The 19,502-nt window shown below is 44.9% G+C and overlaps 2 protein-coding genes across 4 annotated transcripts; one reads left to right on the forward strand and one right to left on the reverse strand.

Moving 5' to 3' along the window:
- Positions 1-289: 289 nt before the first annotated feature.
- Positions 290-11,048, forward strand: trim8a (tripartite motif containing 8a). Of its 3 annotated transcripts, none has more exons than XM_070978286.1 (7): positions 290-572; positions 1,112-1,714; positions 6,788-6,883; positions 7,649-7,882; positions 8,172-8,203; positions 8,749-8,864; positions 8,966-11,048. In XM_070978286.1, exons 2-7 carry the CDS (start codon positions 1,145-1,147, stop codon positions 9,622-9,624), a joined length of 1,707 nt encoding a protein of 568 aa, XP_070834387.1. In that variant the 5' UTR covers positions 290-572; positions 1,112-1,144; the 3' UTR covers positions 9,625-11,048. The 3 variants fall into 3 exon arrangements, with proteins under 3 accessions (XP_070834387.1, XP_070834388.1, XP_070834389.1); XM_070978288.1 differs by having other exon boundaries at positions 297-568; positions 8,966-10,244; XM_070978287.1 differs by having other exon boundaries at positions 290-1,714; positions 8,966-10,244.
- Positions 11,049-16,897: 5,849 nt separating this feature from the next.
- Positions 16,898-19,381, reverse strand: npm3 (nucleophosmin/nucleoplasmin, 3). The gene is made up of 5 exons (XM_070977806.1): positions 19,205-19,381; positions 18,952-19,037; positions 18,618-18,737; positions 18,423-18,516; positions 16,898-17,630 (listed from the first exon to the last, which is right to left on the reverse strand). Exons 1-5 carry the CDS (start codon positions 19,275-19,277, stop codon positions 17,509-17,511), a joined length of 495 nt encoding a protein of 164 aa, XP_070833907.1. The 5' UTR covers positions 19,278-19,381; the 3' UTR covers positions 16,898-17,508.
- Positions 19,382-19,502: the final 121 nt, after the last annotated feature.

Here is a 19,502-nt window from a genome sequence, read left to right on the forward strand (position 1 = left end):
AAAAACAACTACTATAAATACCACTAAATACACTTTGTCCACACAAGAGGAAAGCTATGTGTGATTCAGTGTTTCTGCTCCTTACTCACCCTCTCACGGGCCCCTGGGGGCCCCCATCCTCCCCAGCCAGGGCTCCTCTTTACAGCAGGCGGTGGTGCAGGAGAGGGGGTCAGGTCACAGCAGTGTCTCCCGGTCATTTGCCGTCTCTCCGGTAGAGTTTGCTGTGGCCGTTCCGCTGCCTTCCTCCTCTCGGCTCCTCCCCGTCTATTTATCAACTCTGTGACGGGTCACGTTATCGGAGGGGGGCCGTCGGTGTGAAAGCACTGAGCTCCCTGCCGACGAGTCACAGTCTGCCTGCACTTACCATTAAATATTACTCAGAGAGTTGACGGGAAAGCGAAAGCTGCTGAATAACAGCCGGGAATCTGAGAAAATCCCAGCGTGGAGCGGAACGTCGGACAGACGGCTGTAACCTGAGCGGATGAGCCGGAGCTCATCGCGGGCTGGATGCGAAGCTCTACGGCGTTATAGGTGCACCGGAGTCTGCCGACGACATGGAGAATAAATAGTTGGTAACGTTGCTTTTATTCCATAAGAATACATCTGTTTCATTTGAATAGTGTAATGCTCTATTGACATGAGGCGTGAACAGTGTCTTCGCGTTAAATAAGAGCCCAGTGTGACATTTTATTAGACGGGGTCCCGTTTCCAGCGTCACTCCGCAGCAAGTTGTCACTTGCTCTCAAACGCCACAGCTTGTATCGTCCTGTTGCGAATTCCCCAACGCAAAAATCCACGAGCCGGATCTGAAATTAGCATTGTACCTAATGAGAAATGTTTTGTCATCGCAGTAGTTTTATGTGGCTTATGTGAGTTTGACTGTGGTTGCACTTGGTGTCAGTTAATCTTACCTCTTAAGTCAGCAAATGCTCTACTAGCGAATTGTGTTATTGTAATGCACTCCTCTTCATTTACCCCCAAGGATTTCCTTCATCTGTGGGTTCGCTTTCCCACATCTTTTTTGTGTAAGTAAAGTAAAAGTAAGAATGTGGTAATATTCACAAGAGTATTTCATATTTAGAAAATAATTCTGAGTTTTTGCTCCTTTTAGTCACAAAACGTCAGTTTGGATCCAGCTGAAGTCATGGATGCAAGTTGGAAAAACTGCTTCGAAGAGGAGCTCCTGTGTCCCATTTGCCTGAATGTCTTTGAGGAACCCATCCAGCTGCCATGCAAGCACAACTTCTGCAAGGGTTGCATCTCTGAGGCTTGGGCCAAAGACAACGCTGCGGTCCGCTGTCCCGAGTGCAACCATGACTACGACCAGAAACCCACACTGGAGAAGAACTTTAAGCTTGCCAACATAGTGAAGCGGTTTAATGCCTTGAACACTGAGAAAGTCCCCGCGGTGCTGCACTGTATCCTCTGCAGACGGGGCCCCCCGCTGCCCGTGCGGAAGGTCTGCCTGCGCTGTAAGGAACCCTGCTGCCAAACTCATATCCAGACGCACCTACAGCAGCCGTGCGCAGCCCCGGGACACCTGTTAGTTGACGCCGAGGAGCTGAGTGCTTGGACCTGTCCCAGTCATGAGGAGTACAGGCTGCTCCACTGTGAGGAGGAGCAGGTGGCTCTGTGTCCATTCTGCTGCATCTCTCACTGCACTAACCAAAGACACACGGTCTGCGATGTGGATACCCAGCGCATACAAATGCAGGTACGTAAACTGCACCCACACATACGCTCCACTACTGACCCGTTCGCTCAGCTGACAGCAGTCACAAGATTTGATAGATGCACTCTCTGCCACAGATTTTTCTTTGAATCTCAAGGAAGCAGCCATTTCTTTCAGTTCATCAGTCTATAAAGGCCTTCTCTCTTCGCCTCCGCCTTTAATCTTATCTGATGTGAGAGGACTGGACAGGTGAAAGCCACCCCTCGGCGTAGATAAGCGCGCACACACATGCACACACATGCACACACATGCAGACATACGTCACACGCTGCTTTTAACCTTGATCAAACCATACATTCCTCTCCGCCACGCCTTCACATTAGCCGCCCCGTGCCCTCGGGTAAGTGCTGTGATGCAATCTGCATCCACCGGAAATGATGACCCATGTGAAGCGGGGGCGGATCCACATGTAGTTTGTTTGTGTTAGCTACCATGATCTGTTTCTGGATCTGTTGATGAGGTAATGCGCACTAGCAGGGCTTTAGGGGCTGATAAATGAACTGACATCCTGCTTTTGAGAAGGAAATGCGGTGATTTGTGACAATGTTCGCGAGCCAAGTTTGCATTTCAGCTCTTCTCAGGAGCTGGAAGCTGCTTCTAGTGAAATGTTGAGGGAGGCAGAGGCAGGAATGAAGGGAGGAAAGTGGATTCTACAGTATGTGTGTTAATCTAACTCACAACAAGTGACTAATGATCTGTCTTGGCAGGGTTGACCTCAGGATGCATGGAGGAATTCGCCTCACATGAGGCCAGCGTGTCATGGCTGTTCTGTATTTTCCTCACTTCTATACTGTTTTTCAGTTCGCTCTCTTCTCACAAGTCTAATGTAAGTGGTGAGGTGTAAAAAACAACCACCCACTCTGCCTCATACACATTTCTTCCCTGTTCCTCCCTATCTGTGAAGGGGTGGGAGTGAGAATCAGATTAGTTTTAGCATCTGCCATCTTGTTGATATGTTCGGTGATCGTATTATTCCAGTTGGGAAAGTTACAGGCACATTTTTTTCCAGTGTGTGCATCACAAAGTTCTAAATCTGTTGAAGTCTTCGGTGCAAACTGTTGCTCTGGTTCTGAGCTATTATTGGGACAAAAGATGTCTGTTCAGCCCTTTCCACAGCTGCTCTCTACACACACATGCACACACCCACCCATCTTTCTTTTCTTTTCCCACTGCATGTTTGCAGGGTGAATGGACTTATCCAGAAGTCAGAGGTCCTGGCACATCTCACATTAACACCGTCCATGCTTGGGCCTTCAGACACAGAGTGCACTCTAATATTGATAAATGTGGCAATAGGCAAAAGTTGGGCTTCTTGAAGTAATATGAGGCCAGAGTGGCTTCTCCTCGTTACTTACTGAAAGGTTGTTCTCCTTGACAGAGCTGTGGTCTATTTTGGTAAAAGGATTTTAAATTCCCTTGGCAGCACTCTTGTTGCTTTTGGGATAAACAAAGAGGGAAAAACCAACATTCATATCTTTGGTTATCTTTGGCTCTCAAAGGAGGCTTTTACTGTAACCTTTTGCAGGCGTGCTGGTAATTTCAAGACAAGAAAGGCAAAGTAATATAATCGTAATGTTGTCCATGGGACCGGCGGAGGAGGACCCCTCCCACACAACCTCACCTTGGTTTTCTCAGGCACCTCAGCAGGAAACCATCGCTCATGGAAGCTCTGCCGTTTGCAGTTTCTTGTATCTGGGCTGGAGTGAGTCAGTCCCTCAGAATGCTGAGGGCAGTCCATTGACATCAGACGTGGGGAATAGTTGTCAGTTGATTGTGAAAGAGGCTCTCTGTTCATTGAGCCTGAGGCTCCTCATTTAAACATGAGCTTCCTGGCAACCCGCGGGTGTCTGGATGCCTAAATAGGACAGTGGGGAAAGTGATCATTGGCGGGTTTAATCTTGATAAAGGTAGGCTTTCACACTGTTACAGAGAGATCAGCAACCAGACAGTTCCCTCCTGTCCCCTTATGCTATTTCAAGCACACAACAAGACAAGAAGGGAATTGGAGGAAACACGGCAAAATGAGGAAGACGCAGTTGTTGAGCAGAAATATGCAGGCACAGAAGAGCTGTTGCCATTATGTGAAGTTTACAATAGCAACAACCGAACAAAGTGGTCTTTCCTGTTTTCTGTCAATACAACAGTCACACAGAAGGTACCGCCGAGTTCAGACAGTGATGATTAATGCAAGAGTGCTGTCTGAAAAGTTTTAAAGTGTTGAGCACACAGTGCATGGAACAAGAACCACAGTCAACTAACTGGTTACCAAGTGAGCTTGCAGGGCAGAGTCAGTCATGATGTGTGATGTCAGATTGTTTGAAGAGGACTCTTTAGCCAAAGTGCCTGCATGACCAAGATGTACAGGTGTGGGATGTGTTTTCAGCATGTGACAAGGAGGCACAGACAAGTATGTGTTGAATATATACTGTGCATGACATGTGCTTTAAGTGTTTCTAACCTAATAACATGGAACATTAGCTGCTAACAGTTACTAGTTAGCCAAAGTGTGTCTGCTTGTGCGTATCTTTAAGGCCTGACACACATGATGAATACACACTTGGCTTCAGTGCATCGTTTAAATGTTTTCACAGTCTTCTTCTCCTCCTCTTTCACTGACAAATGGCTGCATTTTCCCGAAGATTAACTCCACCAACTTACCGCCTCAGCCCTGTGCTTGTGTTGTGTGTCCTCATCGGTGATGTATTAAGTAGGACTGGATGTGCTATGATGAAGTGGCCAACCATTCATCAGACATAACTCGCGCACCCAGCGCAGCTGTCTTAATACATCTACAAGCCTCGTGCATGCTGTTACAACATGTGATACAAACAGTACAAGGAACTTACTCATCATAACGTTGTGCCATCAGTGTTCAAAGTGCAACCACTGGTCAAACCTTCCTTTGCTCGGTTTCTGACCATGAATATCAAAGAATCAGAGTGTAGCTGTCAATTACATTCCTCCAAACCCAACATCATCAAGGCAGGCTTGTCGCCCGAGTGGCTGTATAATTTATCATTTTATGATGCTGAACTTCCTCCAGCAGCTCAGGTTCGTCCACGTTTCTTGCACTCAGGCCTCAGCATCACAAACCATGAAGTATGTGATTGATTTCTCTAGGGTGAACTCCCATGAACACTGACAATCAACACTGCAATGTGGAAGCAGCAATTAATGCACGATCATATTACTAGAAATACAGTTTTCTTACAAGCACTTAAAGCTGTACTGATCAATATTTTTATCTGAGCAACAGATCAAATGACTGTGTAACATGAGAGTGATTTGTCTTTGTGACAAACCCACAAAGGATTATCATCCAGCTCTGTAGTCCACACACAGCTCTGCAGCTTTTTAGCATCTTTAAGTTCGTTGCTTTGATTTTATGGCCTTGTGGCAACTTTGCTGATTTGGTCGTACTTGCCGCTCTCATCAGCCACAGCAGGCAGCTAGACAAAAACCTCTGAGAGGAAGGTTAGCAACAAAGTTAGCAACTAACATTGCAGAGTATTTCGTCACTAAGAAGCCAGATGGGAGTTGGCGAAGACCAAAGCAGAGCTAAAAGGAGAGTGAATAATGGACCTGCATTTGCATTTGACCTGTTCTTTGTTGTTAGATTTTAATGTTGGTCTGAGTCTACTGGATGTGAAATCAGCCAACTGTGAGCTAATACATCCACCGACAATGTGACATGGTGATAATATGTGAAATGTTGAACTGTGGCCCGGAAAAAAAACATTTTATGCTGCTTTAACAGTTAAGATACTTGATTCATTTATTGTGTTGTTTTGTCTTAATGGTGATTCCATTGACAGTCGCCTGTGGCATAACGCAAAGGTATCTTAAATTGTAAAAGGTGAATTGGAGAAGAAGCATTTCTGCCTTTTCACAGGTGACAAAACCATCAGTACTTCTCCACTAAAGAGGAGAATAAGTCAAATGAGGATATAGTGTTATCTTTTTGTCCTCTGGGCGTTTTGTTTTTGAAACTAGCCAGACTGTTGGAAGTGTTCACTGTGGTGTAGCGTGATGGCCAGTTGTTGTACATAAGGCTCCATGAGTGTTGTAAGCAGCTGAAGAGGCCTGTTGCTGCGATACCACAATGTAGCTACCCTGAACCTCGCTCACTGGAGACCGCAGGAATGTCCTCGTTCTCCCCATCTCTCTCTCTTTCACTTCAAACTTTCTCTCCGTTGCTTTCACTCTCTTTTTGTACGTCTGTCTCACTTTCTTTCTGTCCGCTCTTGGCATGTGGGAGCGGAGCCCCACAGCACTTTGCCTTTCCTGCCGTTCCCTTTTCCCGCATGCACGCTCATGCAGGGGGGAGCGGGCAGACCCCAGCGTTATGCACACAGACATGACAATCTGTCACTGACACGGAGGCCAGTGCAAACAATGGGAGCAATGCATGTGGCAAAGTGAGAAAGCAGAGAGGGGTAGAGGCGGCCCTGCTCTCTGCTTCCTCCCCGCTCCCTCACATGCACATGAGCTTCCACATATAAATACATACACAAGGGTTTGTTGCCATGACAGCAGGTTTGCTCTTACTTGAGCGCGGTGAGTTTCCCATGCAGACACAGTTCATTAAAAAGCGTACCTGCCCTCCCCTGTTCCTAGTTAGCTGTCAGCCCGTGACTGCAGATTGATTTCCATCTCCTGCAGTAAATGGAGGAGGATTATGTTTACCGACTCTTTTTACTGGCTTCTGATTCAGCCCGCAGAGGAAGTAGGCCAGTCCCGACAATAGACTTCACGAGCACGGTCCCTGTTAAACTACATCAGAGATGTATTTGTGCAATTGTGTTTGCCTTTGCTGGAGCTCTCCTAATGGGTAAATGCATATGGTTGTCGCTGGCAGCTGTTTCCTCAGTCTCATCAGGATTGTGGAGGAGGTTGTTTTAGTGACTAATGGACAGCACCCAGGTTTGCTGAGGTCACACCAGAGGCCTGAGTTTTAAGAAAATAGCGTGTATTTATTTATTTGCTTATTTATTTCAGTCCGTCTTGTTGTGGTTCATCTGTCCAATCCATCTCTTGCATGTCATCTCTCCACAGGCCATGCTAATGAGGCAGCAAGACAGACTGGAGGGTCGTGTTCAGAACGTCGATGAGCAGCTCACCAAGCTGGAGTCCGACAAGACACTGATGAAGGTATGGCACCACACACACAACACACACACACACACACACACACACACACACACACACACACACACACACACACACACACACACACACACACACACACACACGTGGTGAATGCTTACAGGGACGCCATTCTGAACTGTACAGGTCTTTGTGCTCTAATTTCGTCTACGCTGGGCTGTAATGAAGTGACTCGGTACCTTTGTTCGCTGTTGGAAAATGAAAAGAAAATATAATTTCTCTCGCTTTGAATAGCCGGTGCATTATGGTGGGAAATGCATTTTATAAATGACTCAGTCCTGAACAAGGAAAGTAGAGATTCCACAAAATGAAGTAAGAAAAGATGTACTTTCACATGCACTAACCGAACACATCAATTCATTACTGTGTATTGATGCATAATTTGTTTGTTTTCTTCATCTTGGGTCTTCACTTGCTTTCTGCTGAATGGTGTTAAAGATAATTTATGTAGAGTAGATGCTTATGCTAATAAATTGCAGAAACAATTGGTAAAAAAAAAGGCAAAGTTGTCTGTTTAAATTGGCACTCCAGCATGTTAATATTGTGCTTTCAGGGCACTCACATAAGGTGGATTAAAGAAAGAGCGGTCGAACTAGATGAAACCAAAAGGGATGACTCTTCAGTCATGTTGACACTTGACAAAAGCTCCTCCAGAGCCACCAAAGGCACAACCATCATCACAGGCTGGGCTGGGCTGTCCATTGCTAGTAAATTAATTGAACTCGTGTCCGACCTGTCCTCTCTCCACAGGACGCGGTGTCTGAACTGAAGGAGCGTGTGAGAGCGCAGTATCAGAGGATGCATGCGCTGCTCGAGTCAAACCAAGCTGAAACCATGCAGATGCTGGAAAGCACTTTCACCATGTACGTGAGGAAAAACTCCCAGCAGGTTCTGCAGCTCAACGAGAGGCGCCAGGAAGCGGAAAAACTCCTGAGCTCAGTACAGACGTTCTTCCAAAGATCAGACAGCATTAACTTCATGAAGGTACAAATCTGCACTTCTCTTTTTTTTCTTCCACATGCGTTCATGTCTGCGCAGCCACAGAAACACATGTGATACACACACAACTGAGAATGGTTTACGGTATCCACAGAGTCAAGTGTTGGATTTTCGACTGTCACACAAACATTGATGCACATACACATAGTGCACAGGCAGACCACAGCAGGCTCATTGTCCTCGTGTTCCTCTGTCCTCCTCATCGTAGCTGTTAGTGAGACCTTTACAGGCAGATTAATGCTGAATGACTCGTGTGTCCTGTTGTCTTTTCCAGAACACGAAACCTTACCAGCTGCTAATGGACAGGTAAGCATTTCCATTTCTATTATTCTGTTCTGTTTCACTCCACTGGTACGTGATTGCATTTGGTATTCATCAGAAAGCAACTAGCATCCATTGTTTGGTATTATGTTAAAGGGTAGAGATCGTGGTCACTTGATGCTCCTGTGCTCTTTTCTCTCCACAAATTTCTTTGAACTAACTAGTGGCGCTTTCATACGTGCTGACTGAATAATCAAATACTGTCTTTCCAACCACAATTTAGTTTTCATATAATAAAAACCAGGGAATTGTCCATGCAAACATAACCTTTGCAAATTGGGAGAACCCTAGTAAATCAAGAAGAATATGCATTCAACTGCATGTCATATCTCTTCCTATTATTCACATGATCCTACTCAAAATGTGCTTGTATAAATGAGACATGTATGCTTCACTGTTGGATGTAAGGTGTACGTTAGTTGAGTGTGCTTCCAGTCAAATAGAACTCAAAGTTCAGAACGCGTCCTGACCAGGGATGCAAACGGTTTATTGAATTTAGTCAGTATTTTGTATTTGCGTCTCTTTTTTAGATCAAACTCACACCTGACTGGTGCCATGCCTCCACTCAGAGTCGGTCAACTCAACTCTCATCATTTGCTATCCGAACTCTCAACAAGAGAAAAGAACCTGCGGAAGATGTTGGAGGGTAAGAAAACGTTGCTAAATAAAGATCAGTGAAAAATGTATTTCTGTAACTTCTGTCAGAAATAACTTACCTCTTTCTTTGCCGCCTCTTGCCGTTTTCAGAACCGTTCAATGAGGCACCCATTCTTGAGATTGTCCAGTCTCACAGTAGCTCTGCTGGCCCCCACATGGGCACTAGTTCAGGACTACAGAAGAGGAAATACGGCATGGCTTTTCTGGAGAGTAGCACAGCAAATTCCACCTCCCAGAATCCTCCACCGTTGCTCTACAGCAGCAAAAAACCCTTTCTCGCTGACCAGAGCCACCATGCTTCATCCATGTATTCCTCTGAAGGCCTCTCCCAGAGTCCTCAGGCTGGCCCCGGCCATAGCCGACTCCTTGACACTTCAGCCCATCACATGGTGGGTCTAGGGTCCAGCTCTAGCCACCACTCAGGGACCATATTCCCCCCCTCCCACTTCCCCGGCGGAGGGGCCTCGCAACAAGCCATGTACGAGGGGAGGAAAGTACTGATGTGCACTCTGAATAACTGCTGCTGCTCCAGGGCCCCCGCTGCTCGTGCCCGGCCTCCGTACCCAGCGTCAGACTCCTTCCCCTCCATGACCTCTCAGGAGTTTCCCCCACATGCCCCGCTGCCTGCAAGCCAGCCGCTGCAGCATTTTCCCATGAGGGGGCTGATGGAAGCCTCACAGACAGCCAGGCACCCTGACTTCTACGGGCTGTACGGCCAGTCTTCAACCAAGCATTACGGGACCAAATAATGAACCACAGTCGACGTTTGTTCCGTTCAGATTCGGCATCAGAATTTCCATATTTGCTTTTTGTTCCTTTCCGTTTATGTTCAGAGATGTGTTGTCAGTTTGTGTCTCCAACACGCCTCCTCGATAATGTTATTTTGACAACTTGACCCCATTCTGGGAAACCATGCCCTGTTAACTTTGGTAGTCCTGTTTACTTCCTCAATCACAGTGGACAGCAGTATTGCTCTAATTTGACAGCACAAGTTTGTATTTTTATTTATTTTCTGTTTCAATTCGACTGGAAGTGCTGGTGTGAATAATGTAGTCTTAAATCCATTCAAGCAGTCAACTAAAGAAACAACATATCCTTCATCACTGGTCCTGACATGGGACTCCAGAGACTTCAGTGCCTAAAAAGACTGTTAACACGCTCTTATTGTACTTATTGTCCTAGCTCTTGATTATTTCCTGCTTGCGGCTAAAAGCATGCAGGGAGCCTCTCCATGCACTCCAAAGTCCATGTGGCTTTAGAAACACACTGGACTACAAATGCTTGTCAGGTTTTTCATGAATTTTTATACAAGATTATGAATAAACCAAAATCAGTGGAAAATATTGAATAAACAAGCATATTAATTTACTGTTTTGTTGTATTCTAAGCAGTGGTTTCCAGATTTCAACGCAGTATTGTGGACTTTCATTATACAGTAGTCTGTGCTCTAAACCCAGTGACACATTGTTATTTTAAACATCATGTTTGATTATAGTTTGAGGTCTGCTTGGACTGAGACGCACATTGCGTGATTTGTTTAGATTCGGATGTTTCACAGTTGGACTCTCTGGGTTATAGTTGAAATGTCAGAGCTTCCTGTACCAAAAAAAAAACAAAAAGAACAACAGAAAAGGCCATTATTGCGCTGCATCCCACCCTGCGACTCACCCACAGTGTGTTCATAGGTTAAGGCTTTTAAATGTCAAAACAAGACACTGCATGACCACATGTTTGAGATCTACTGTAGTCAGAGGAACCTCAGAACACGGCGGAGGAGGTTTTGGACAATGATTTGTTGCAGACCGGTCCACAGCAGGCCCATTATCTGCCAATTTAGGACAGTCCACTTCCTTGTCAACATCCTGGTCTGGGGCAAAATCTCTATCTCATCCCTCTTTGTCTCATTATTGGAGCTTGTTGTCAAGTTAGGTCAGAGAACAGGAATAACTGATGAGCAGCACCTCCCTCCCCTCGCCTCTGTCTCTTCCTCTCCAGGGGTATCGTTTGCCGGGGCTCGGTGTGGAGGAGGTGGAGGAGGGTGCGAGCGGCGGATGATATAAGCGCAGAGTTTTAATGAGGGCTGGGACAGCATAGTCATCTACTTATCTGTCACTCATGGTCCTTTCATCGTGTCCCCCCAGCCCCACCCCCAGCAAGATGGTGAGATAGAGGGAGCGAGCGAGCCGAGGGGCAGAGTGGAGGGAGGAGAGGAAAAAGGGGGCAATGTTTTAGAGAGGTTGGGGGGGGGTACAGAGCAAGTGAGGCACATCACTTATTTATGGGTTATAAAATGTTCTGCCCTCCCGTTTTTTCCCCCTTTCTCTTGTTCAGTCTGGTTTTCGTTTTATTTCATTCAAATTCAGGAGAGTGGATGCTGAAATTTCTCCTTTCCACTGAACTCGGCCTCCTTTAGCAGTGAATGCAGGAGGCGGAGGAGGAGGAGGAGCTGAGCTTTAGTTACAGTGTGGCATGAATCTGACATTTATTGTGTGTGCGTGTGTGTGTGTGTAAGCCTATTAGCATTCCCCTTGAGCACTGTTCCTTCTGTGTGTGTGTGTGTGTTATTAATAAAACATACAGTAGATATCCTGAAGGAGACCATACCATTAATTTGATCCACATAAATAATTTCATTGATAACTGCATGTCTGTATCGGCCTTGTCATTTCAAACTCTAAATTGGTTAAAATTTCAATATTAAAGAAGACTGAAAATGTCTTATTTGAGTTTGAAAAGGGTATAAAACCTTTTTGAATTCAGTGTTAAGACATTTTATTATTTTATTGCAGATCATTACGCAGTCTACTAGCGTTGCCATTTATCGATCTTATTATCTACTGGCACAAACAGTAAGCTTGAAATAAGGTGCGCAGCTTTGTGTGCGTTTGGTTTGTGCAGGCTTGGTGCATGTCGAATCCTGTTGTACGAGCAAATGTGTGCTCAGGTGTCAGCGCACAATCAGCCAGTCACTGCGTGTTTCCTCATATATGTGCTAAAGTAGGCTTTGCGTGCATAAGTGTGTGTGCACTCAGTGAGGTTACATGTAGGGTAAAGGGCGATGCACTTGACAGCTGTGCTCTGTTGTGGCAGGTGTGTTGGAGCTGTATATGTATGAGTACAACACGCCCCTGACTGCAACAGGACATGAGTTTGTAGTGTATGAATGTGTGTGTGTGCGTGTGTGTGTGTGTGTGTGTGTGTGTGTGTGTGTGTGTGTGTGTGTGTGTGTGTGTGTTTTCAATGCATGGGGAACTGTCAGCTGTTGTGCAGCTGCTGTTTGTGTGCTTTAGCCAGTGGCTAGAGGTACTATTGGAGTTACAGTGGGCACTGTCTGTTTCACTCACACACACGCGTTTTATATATCTCAGAGTATGTTTATGTTGGATGAAATATTAATAGTGTGACAGATGTTTGCATCATAAGACGTCCGTGATGTCTGTGTCCGTGATGGCCTAAAGAGGATGTTTGATAGCGAAGAGGAGATTTCACTGTTATGTCTTGAAAGAGAAATCCCCCCTAAAACCAAGAAGAAAACGGCTTTGCAGACTCGCCATGTTGAAAAGATGAAATAATCAAAGAGGGTCGATGCAGTCACATGAGGGTGGGGTGAAGCACTTCAGCACAGAATAACTCCTGGAATGCACTGAACTTCACAGACTGGTGATATATAGCAGCTGAAGAGTATCTGAGGGTGGGGTTTCCCTCTGTAACTCAGGCCTTTGACGAATATTATTGACATAGTCCCAATACATTTGCACAGCTTGCCTCTTGCATAACCGGCCTATCAGTTCAGCGGTGGATGTGAGAGGTGGCTGACATGGCAGCATTAAATATTATAGTGTGTGGATGAAACGAGTGGTTATCAGCGCTATTAGTCCGGACACACACTCGCAGTCTTAGCAGACATCCCAGTGACTCTGACATATACAGTGTAATGCATACAGAGCAGCTATTCATCAACCATGCAGAATGCTAACCTTCATCTGATTAGGCCTTTGAAATCTGTGCCAAAACTCCAATCCAGGATAGCAGTGTACACACACACAGTCGCAGTGCAAAAACATGAAAGGCAAAGAGCCGTGGCCAAAGTTTATTGATCTCCACGTCTATTTTTGCTTGTAGAAGTCTTTGTAACATATACAAGTCCTCTGGTTAGATCCAACAGAGGGGAAACAGGCAATTAAATAGATATATATAAGTGAAATAAGCAAAGACAGGAAGTGTGTGTGTAGGTGAACTGCACCAGGGGAAATGTGTGTTGTGTGTGTGAACATTGCAGGCATTTCAGATCAAAATTAAAGGGCATTTCAGAGTCCCTCTGTGGCGAACAGCTGTATCGGGCTGAGTGAGAATACAAAGTGGCGTGCTTCAGCTGTTGCCATAGTAACTTTGGACTAAGTGACACATTTAAGTGTCAGAGGTGGAAACTAATAAAATATCTTTTCTCCAGTACCACACTTCTAAATTTGAGTTTCTGGCTTTTCCCTTTATTATTTCCTTTTTTTCTTTCCATTGTGGTGCTTTTATTTTTGAGGAAAACATTCACTTTCTATGCCACCTGCTTTTTCTAAAGGCTGCAGTAGAAACAGCAAAAACAGTTACTGTGCCTAAATTATACTTAAATGTATTCACTGTTGTTCATTGGGTATATATGGACATTACTGAAGCACAACTGAGTGCTTAATTAGTCTGTGTGTGTGTGTGTGTGTGTGTGTGTGTGTGTGTGTGTGTGTGTGTGTGTGTGTGTGTAGAGAGAGGAAGAGAGGGAAGGGTCATTTCACTGGCTGCTCACGTTGACGTCACTGTGACGAGATAGCAAACAGGAAGTTGTTTCTGGGAGGTATTTACCGAAGAAACACTTCAGATAAGCTTCACCGGTGGATGCATTGTTCGAAGAGGCACTTTTTTAGTAATAGTACAGATATGTCCACATGACAGATTACAGAACTTCTGCTTCCTTTGTTTGCGACCAGCTGACCAGCTTTTGCATCACTTTGTGTTGATAAAACTGACAGAAACTGAACACAAAGTGTGAGTGCAGTCAGAGAGGGAGTGAGTGGCTGCAGGAAAAACACACAAACAGAATCTATTTGAGGGATTATATTTCCCAATATGCATGCGTATAGTCATCAGTGTGTTATTGCCTTTGGTGGTTGAAAGGGCAAAGTGAATAGTCTTGACCAGGTGTATGTTATGAGGTATGGTGGGCAGGCAAAGCTGAATGGTTTAGACGTGTCACTGACATAAACTGGCATACAATAAACCATCCATCCATCCATCCATTTTCTATACCGCTTATCCCTTTTGGGGTTGCGGGGGGGGTTGGAGCCTATCCCAGCTGTCAACGGGTGAGAGGCGGGGTACACCCTGCACCGGTCGCCAGCCGATCGCAGGGCATACAATAAACCACAGGCCCTAAATTAGATGCCGCAGTAGGCTGCTTTAGTTAGGCACATGCCATTAATCTGTCCATTTTTTTACCCACTTGTAAACCTCAGCTGCTTTGGTGTTGATGCTCCACAGTGGAAGTATTTTTATGAGCTGACTGAAACTCTTTTTCAATATTAATCATAACTGTCTTACTGGCGAACACCAGGTCAGTGAACTGGTGGACAGCTGCAGGTGGACAGACGACACGTCCCTTTTAACCGTGGCACATATCTGGCTGGCTTCACTCGGAATGAACAGGAAGTGTTTTGAACTGTGATATGTTGTTTATGAGTGTGTGTGTGTGTGTGTGTGTGTGTGTGTGTGTGTGTGTGTGTGTGTATGTGTGTGTGTGTGTGTGTGTGTGTGTGTGTGTGTGTGTGTGTGTGTGTGTGTGTGTCAGAGTGGGCATTGTTCCACCCGGCACCACTGAAGAGCAGCTGTTCTACACTACAAACATATGACTCTGTGGAACACTTGTGAACCATGAACCTGACTGAATGCATGTCATTTCAGGTGAGCCCAGGACCTCCAAGCTCAGCAGAGTCCAGAATTTCAGTCCGCACATATTGGTGGTGCAGTGGCAGTGCTGCTCTTGAGGACAGTGGCTGTTAATGAGCTATTAATGAGTGACTCAGCATCAGCCATATTTATGATGAGCAAACCTGATGAAGATGGATCCTTTTGAAGTTATTTGATTACTCTCACTATACTGTGCAATTTGTGTTAAGGCCCTACCCAAAATTAAAAATCAGCCATCCATGTACTGCATGCTCATCCCTAATAGTTCCACAGATCAGCAGTTCTAAGCCCTCTCTTAATGTACTGAAATTAACGAGGCCATCTTTTTACCAGATGAAGAAATGTAAATTTGCCCCAAAAGCGATGTGGCTAAAAACTAATGAGGTAAACATTCTAAACATAAAGTTGATGGATTAATAATATAACATATGTGGCAGAAAAGCATGAAATTCAAAAAATATACAAAAGAGTTTCAGTGAAAATAAAGCTGATACTGCACTCTCCTACCAATGTCAGTGGAGTCTGCAGACAAGTTAGGCTCTGGCTTATGCAGGGATGGCACACACACACACACACACACACACACACACACACACACACACACACACACACACGCAAATCGGAATAGCATTAATTTACCATTTGTTCTTAGATAAAAAATCCTAAAATGCTGCCTCTCACAATTAAGACTGAATTGCAGCTATAAACAAAAGTCCAATTTACTTGTGCTTAGAGCTCAGGTCCCACCTCTGACCGGGCAGATAACCCATCATAGTTGGCCAATCATAGTCCACACCCTGTGCATGCCCTGGGAGTCTGTCATGAAGGTAACCTCACCTATAAGAGGGTGAACTCCTCTTATAAGACAACGACAACAGCCTATAACACACCTCTCTGTGCGATCTGATTGTTGTTGCTTATGCTGCAGACACGCAGTGCTCTGGACACAGCTGTAACCTCTACACAAAGGTGAGGACTTAATGCACCACACAGGCACTGGACCATAAAACCCTTACACCTAATAAAAGTGGTGTAAAGGTTCACAAAACTCCCACTCAGCGCACACCAGCTGGATGTGGTTTATGAGTCAGAAAATAAGAAGCAGCAGCACCTGCTCTGAGTCAAGGTGACATTAACTAGTTGGAGGATTGTTACACATTGATTTGCTCTCTATCACATGTTCCCTTTGAGGGTTTTCTCCCTCTGCTGGTGTATAATTCAATGACTCTACCTCCTGAGCTGACATACCCTCATGAACTGTGAAAGCGCATCCAAAGTCTAGAGCAGGTTATATGAGGTTGCGCTGTTGTCAATAACAGCAACCGCCTGGGACAAGCCAGGATGAGCATCCCTACCCTCCTTGTCTTTGTGCTCCTGTTCCCCTCAACCCTGTCTCCTCGTTAACAGACAGCTGCCATTATGGGCATCACACAGGTGGTCGTTTGTCATGTTACCATGACAGCACCTGGCATGACTTAGTTCTCAGGACAGATATTGTGGCAGCGTTACCCTCTTGTGGGCATCTGGTGCTCAGCGGTGTTGCTTGTTTAGTATTCTCCCCTGACTTCTCCCTCTCCTGTGCCACAGTCGTGCTGCCCGTCATCACGCAGAGGCATGAGTTCACGCAAGTGAATGCCGACAGCTGAATGTGTGCGAGGGAGGATTTTTTTAATGGAGTTTACATCTGCAGATTATTTTGTTGGATGAACGTGGAGCCGGTTTTCCACACTTCCAATTTCAGAGCATCACATTCCTCCACGCACCTCTGCCAGTGATGCTGGTGGCTGTGTGTGTGAGCTCCATTGCAGCGTGCAGTTAAAGAGCACTATGTCCACTTTACCAGGGAGCTCTAATGAAGAGCCTGGCTCTGACAATCTGAACCAGTTATACAATCCAGTACAGTGACAGCTGCTTTGCAAAAGACCATGTTTAAAAACGAGGATGTTTGCTCCTCACAGGTGGGATCGTAATGTGTGTTGTAGCTACATAAGATGTTTATCATTTCATCTAATAGGCTGGAAATTATTTTGTTTTTTTGTATGAATTCAAGTTGGAGATAAATGAAAACACGAACAAAGTTTTCTTGATGCATTCACTACAAACACAAAATCTTCACATTTATGATTGACACATCACAGAAAAACAGTATTTTGGAATGACAAACAACTGGAAATGGAGATGCTATTGTGCACCAAGAACATTTAATAAACTTTTTGTGTGGAAATCATCTGATTGCACCATTCAGTTGGAATTAATCTGGAAAGCCTTTTTTTTTTTTTTTTTTTTTTTTTTTTTAAACACACACAATGTTTTTACTTTTACAAAAAGAGCATCTTCAAACAATACCTGAATCCACTGGTGGTAAAACACGTTTTTCCCCACTGGTGCAACAAATTCACATCAGTGGTGGCCATCTCACATACAGTATAAAACACTAGGTAGCATTTAATAGCAAAAACAGTTCTTCTACGAGTGAGAAGCCAGCGAGAAAATGTTCGAGTCCGTCATGACGTCCCTCCCTCCTGCAGCATGTTCAGCTGCCACCTCTAACCCCTCACATGGCTGCGTGGAGGAAGTGTTAAATTTGTAAAACGTGTCCGTCTGGTACAAAAAGCTGCATTATTTCATAAAACATCTCAGCAAGCGAGAGGCCATTCCAAAAATCCATCAGCGGCCTCCTCCGCCTACTGCTTCTTCTTTGCTGGTTTAATGGGTGTGATGTCTTCCTCATCCTCCTCCTCCTCATCATCATCATCATCATCTTCGCATTCCTCATCGGACAGGTCCGACTCTTCAACCTGTGAGGCTGCACAAGAACAGAAGACAATGTTCAGTCACTGTTTTCAATTGAATCCTGGTATTATATCTAATTAGAGAGGCCAGAAAGGTGCCTTTATTTAATCTGCCCTCTCAGCTGACCTCAAGCACAGATCGTAATAAGCAGCAGCGCGCGCTGTGTCTATTCCCTGCAGCACTGACAAATGTACATCCATTTTTTTTAAATAAGTTACAATCTTATTTTAAAACTCAGAATTATCAAAAATGTCAAAGGTCTGGGGTTTTATTCAGAAAGACACCTGACATTCAATTACCCACAGATACATTTAGCTTTTCATGTCCTGAAACTGAATGAAGAAAGTATTTCAGAATCTCAAGACCCCTAATTTTCTCCATTTGTCACCGAGCTGCATGAATATCATGTATTCATCAATCGGCCAATTATTTTCTCAACTAACTGATTCGCTAAAATGTCAGACATTAGAGAAAAATACACGACAATTTCTTTTTTTTTTTGGCATATTCAGACAGCTTCTCCAAAAAAAGGTATTCATATAACGAACGCAGAGGAAAACCAACGACTAGTCACATTTCAAAGAGCTGGAAGCAGAGAACTTTTGATCGCTTTGCTTTAAAAGAAAATGACTGAAATCATTAATCGATTATTAATTGCTGCCTATTATTTTTCTGTTGACCAGCTAATGGAGTCAAATGCTGAACGTCTTAGAGAACATTGTGCTCTTTAATCCCTTTCTCTCTTGGATATTTTGATAAAGTCTTTGCATGCACAGACAGAAGTGAAGAAGAACTCAGGTGTTACCTATGAGGTGTAATCCGCTGACAGTAACTGGTCCTGTCCCAGCCTTGAGCCGGATGGTCACTGGGGCTTTCAGCTCAAACTCTCCCAGACTCACCTGAGGACAGAAAGGGAAAAGCTGAGACACATCTCCGCAGTGTGTGTGTGTGTGTGTGTGGTGGATTAATCTGAACGTGGACAGAAATCACTCCACCGTACCATGGGCAGACAGCTGATGTGGAGGTTAGCGATGGGCACAGAGATAGTCTTTCCTTGGTGGTTCATGGCTGTTACCTCCACCACATTATTCTCCACCTTGGCACCATCTCCCAGACAAACCTACAGGGGTCAGAGCAGTTAAATCACCTGATATGAATCCATGCTGTCAGCACCCAGATCACAGTGTGAGAGATTTGTCTCTATATTTTACACATGAAAGCAACACTATGTCTTAACAGCCTTGGATATTTGAATACACACTTTCCTGTAAGCTCTGCATCAAAGTGGCTGAGCAATGACTCAATTTTGATTAAACTGTTGCAACTGTACACACTGTTCTGAGTTCAAGGAAGTGCTCCAGGTCCTCCTCTTCATCTCCTTGGAAAGTGTAGAAAGGCACTTTGGAGGACAGCTCACAGCCTGGAAGACAAAACAATTTTTAGACATGATGTACGGTAGCTGGCTGACTCATCGCACAGACAAATGCAGGATGATTTGAGATATATCGGGTTCTTCTCTGTCACAGAAGAGACCCACGTGTGCGCCATGAGAGCAGAAGTGCAAAACTGTGTTTAAATTGTCCGTACTGAACAGGAAGCTCTCCAACTTCGACTGACCAGCCAGTCCGACATCCGACGACTCGTCCTCGTAGTAAGACATTTTGTCGAAGCACTAAATTGGGCTTTGCTGTTCACACTTTGTAGCCGAATGAAAAGCTCCACGAAAAATAACAAGCGAGTCGCACACGATGACCGTGATTGCGCGTCATCACTGTGCGCCGCTGGCTTTTTCCCTCCTTCAGGCCAATCATGGATGTGTTCGACTAACACATTAATACTGTGTGTCACGTTACCAAATAATACAAAACAAATTAAAACAGTAACT

Source organism: Chaetodon trifascialis, chromosome 13 (genome assembly GCF_039877785.1).
Source record: "Chaetodon trifascialis isolate fChaTrf1 chromosome 13, fChaTrf1.hap1, whole genome shotgun sequence".
Taxonomy (NCBI): domain Eukaryota; kingdom Metazoa; phylum Chordata; class Actinopteri; order Chaetodontiformes; family Chaetodontidae; genus Chaetodon; species Chaetodon trifascialis.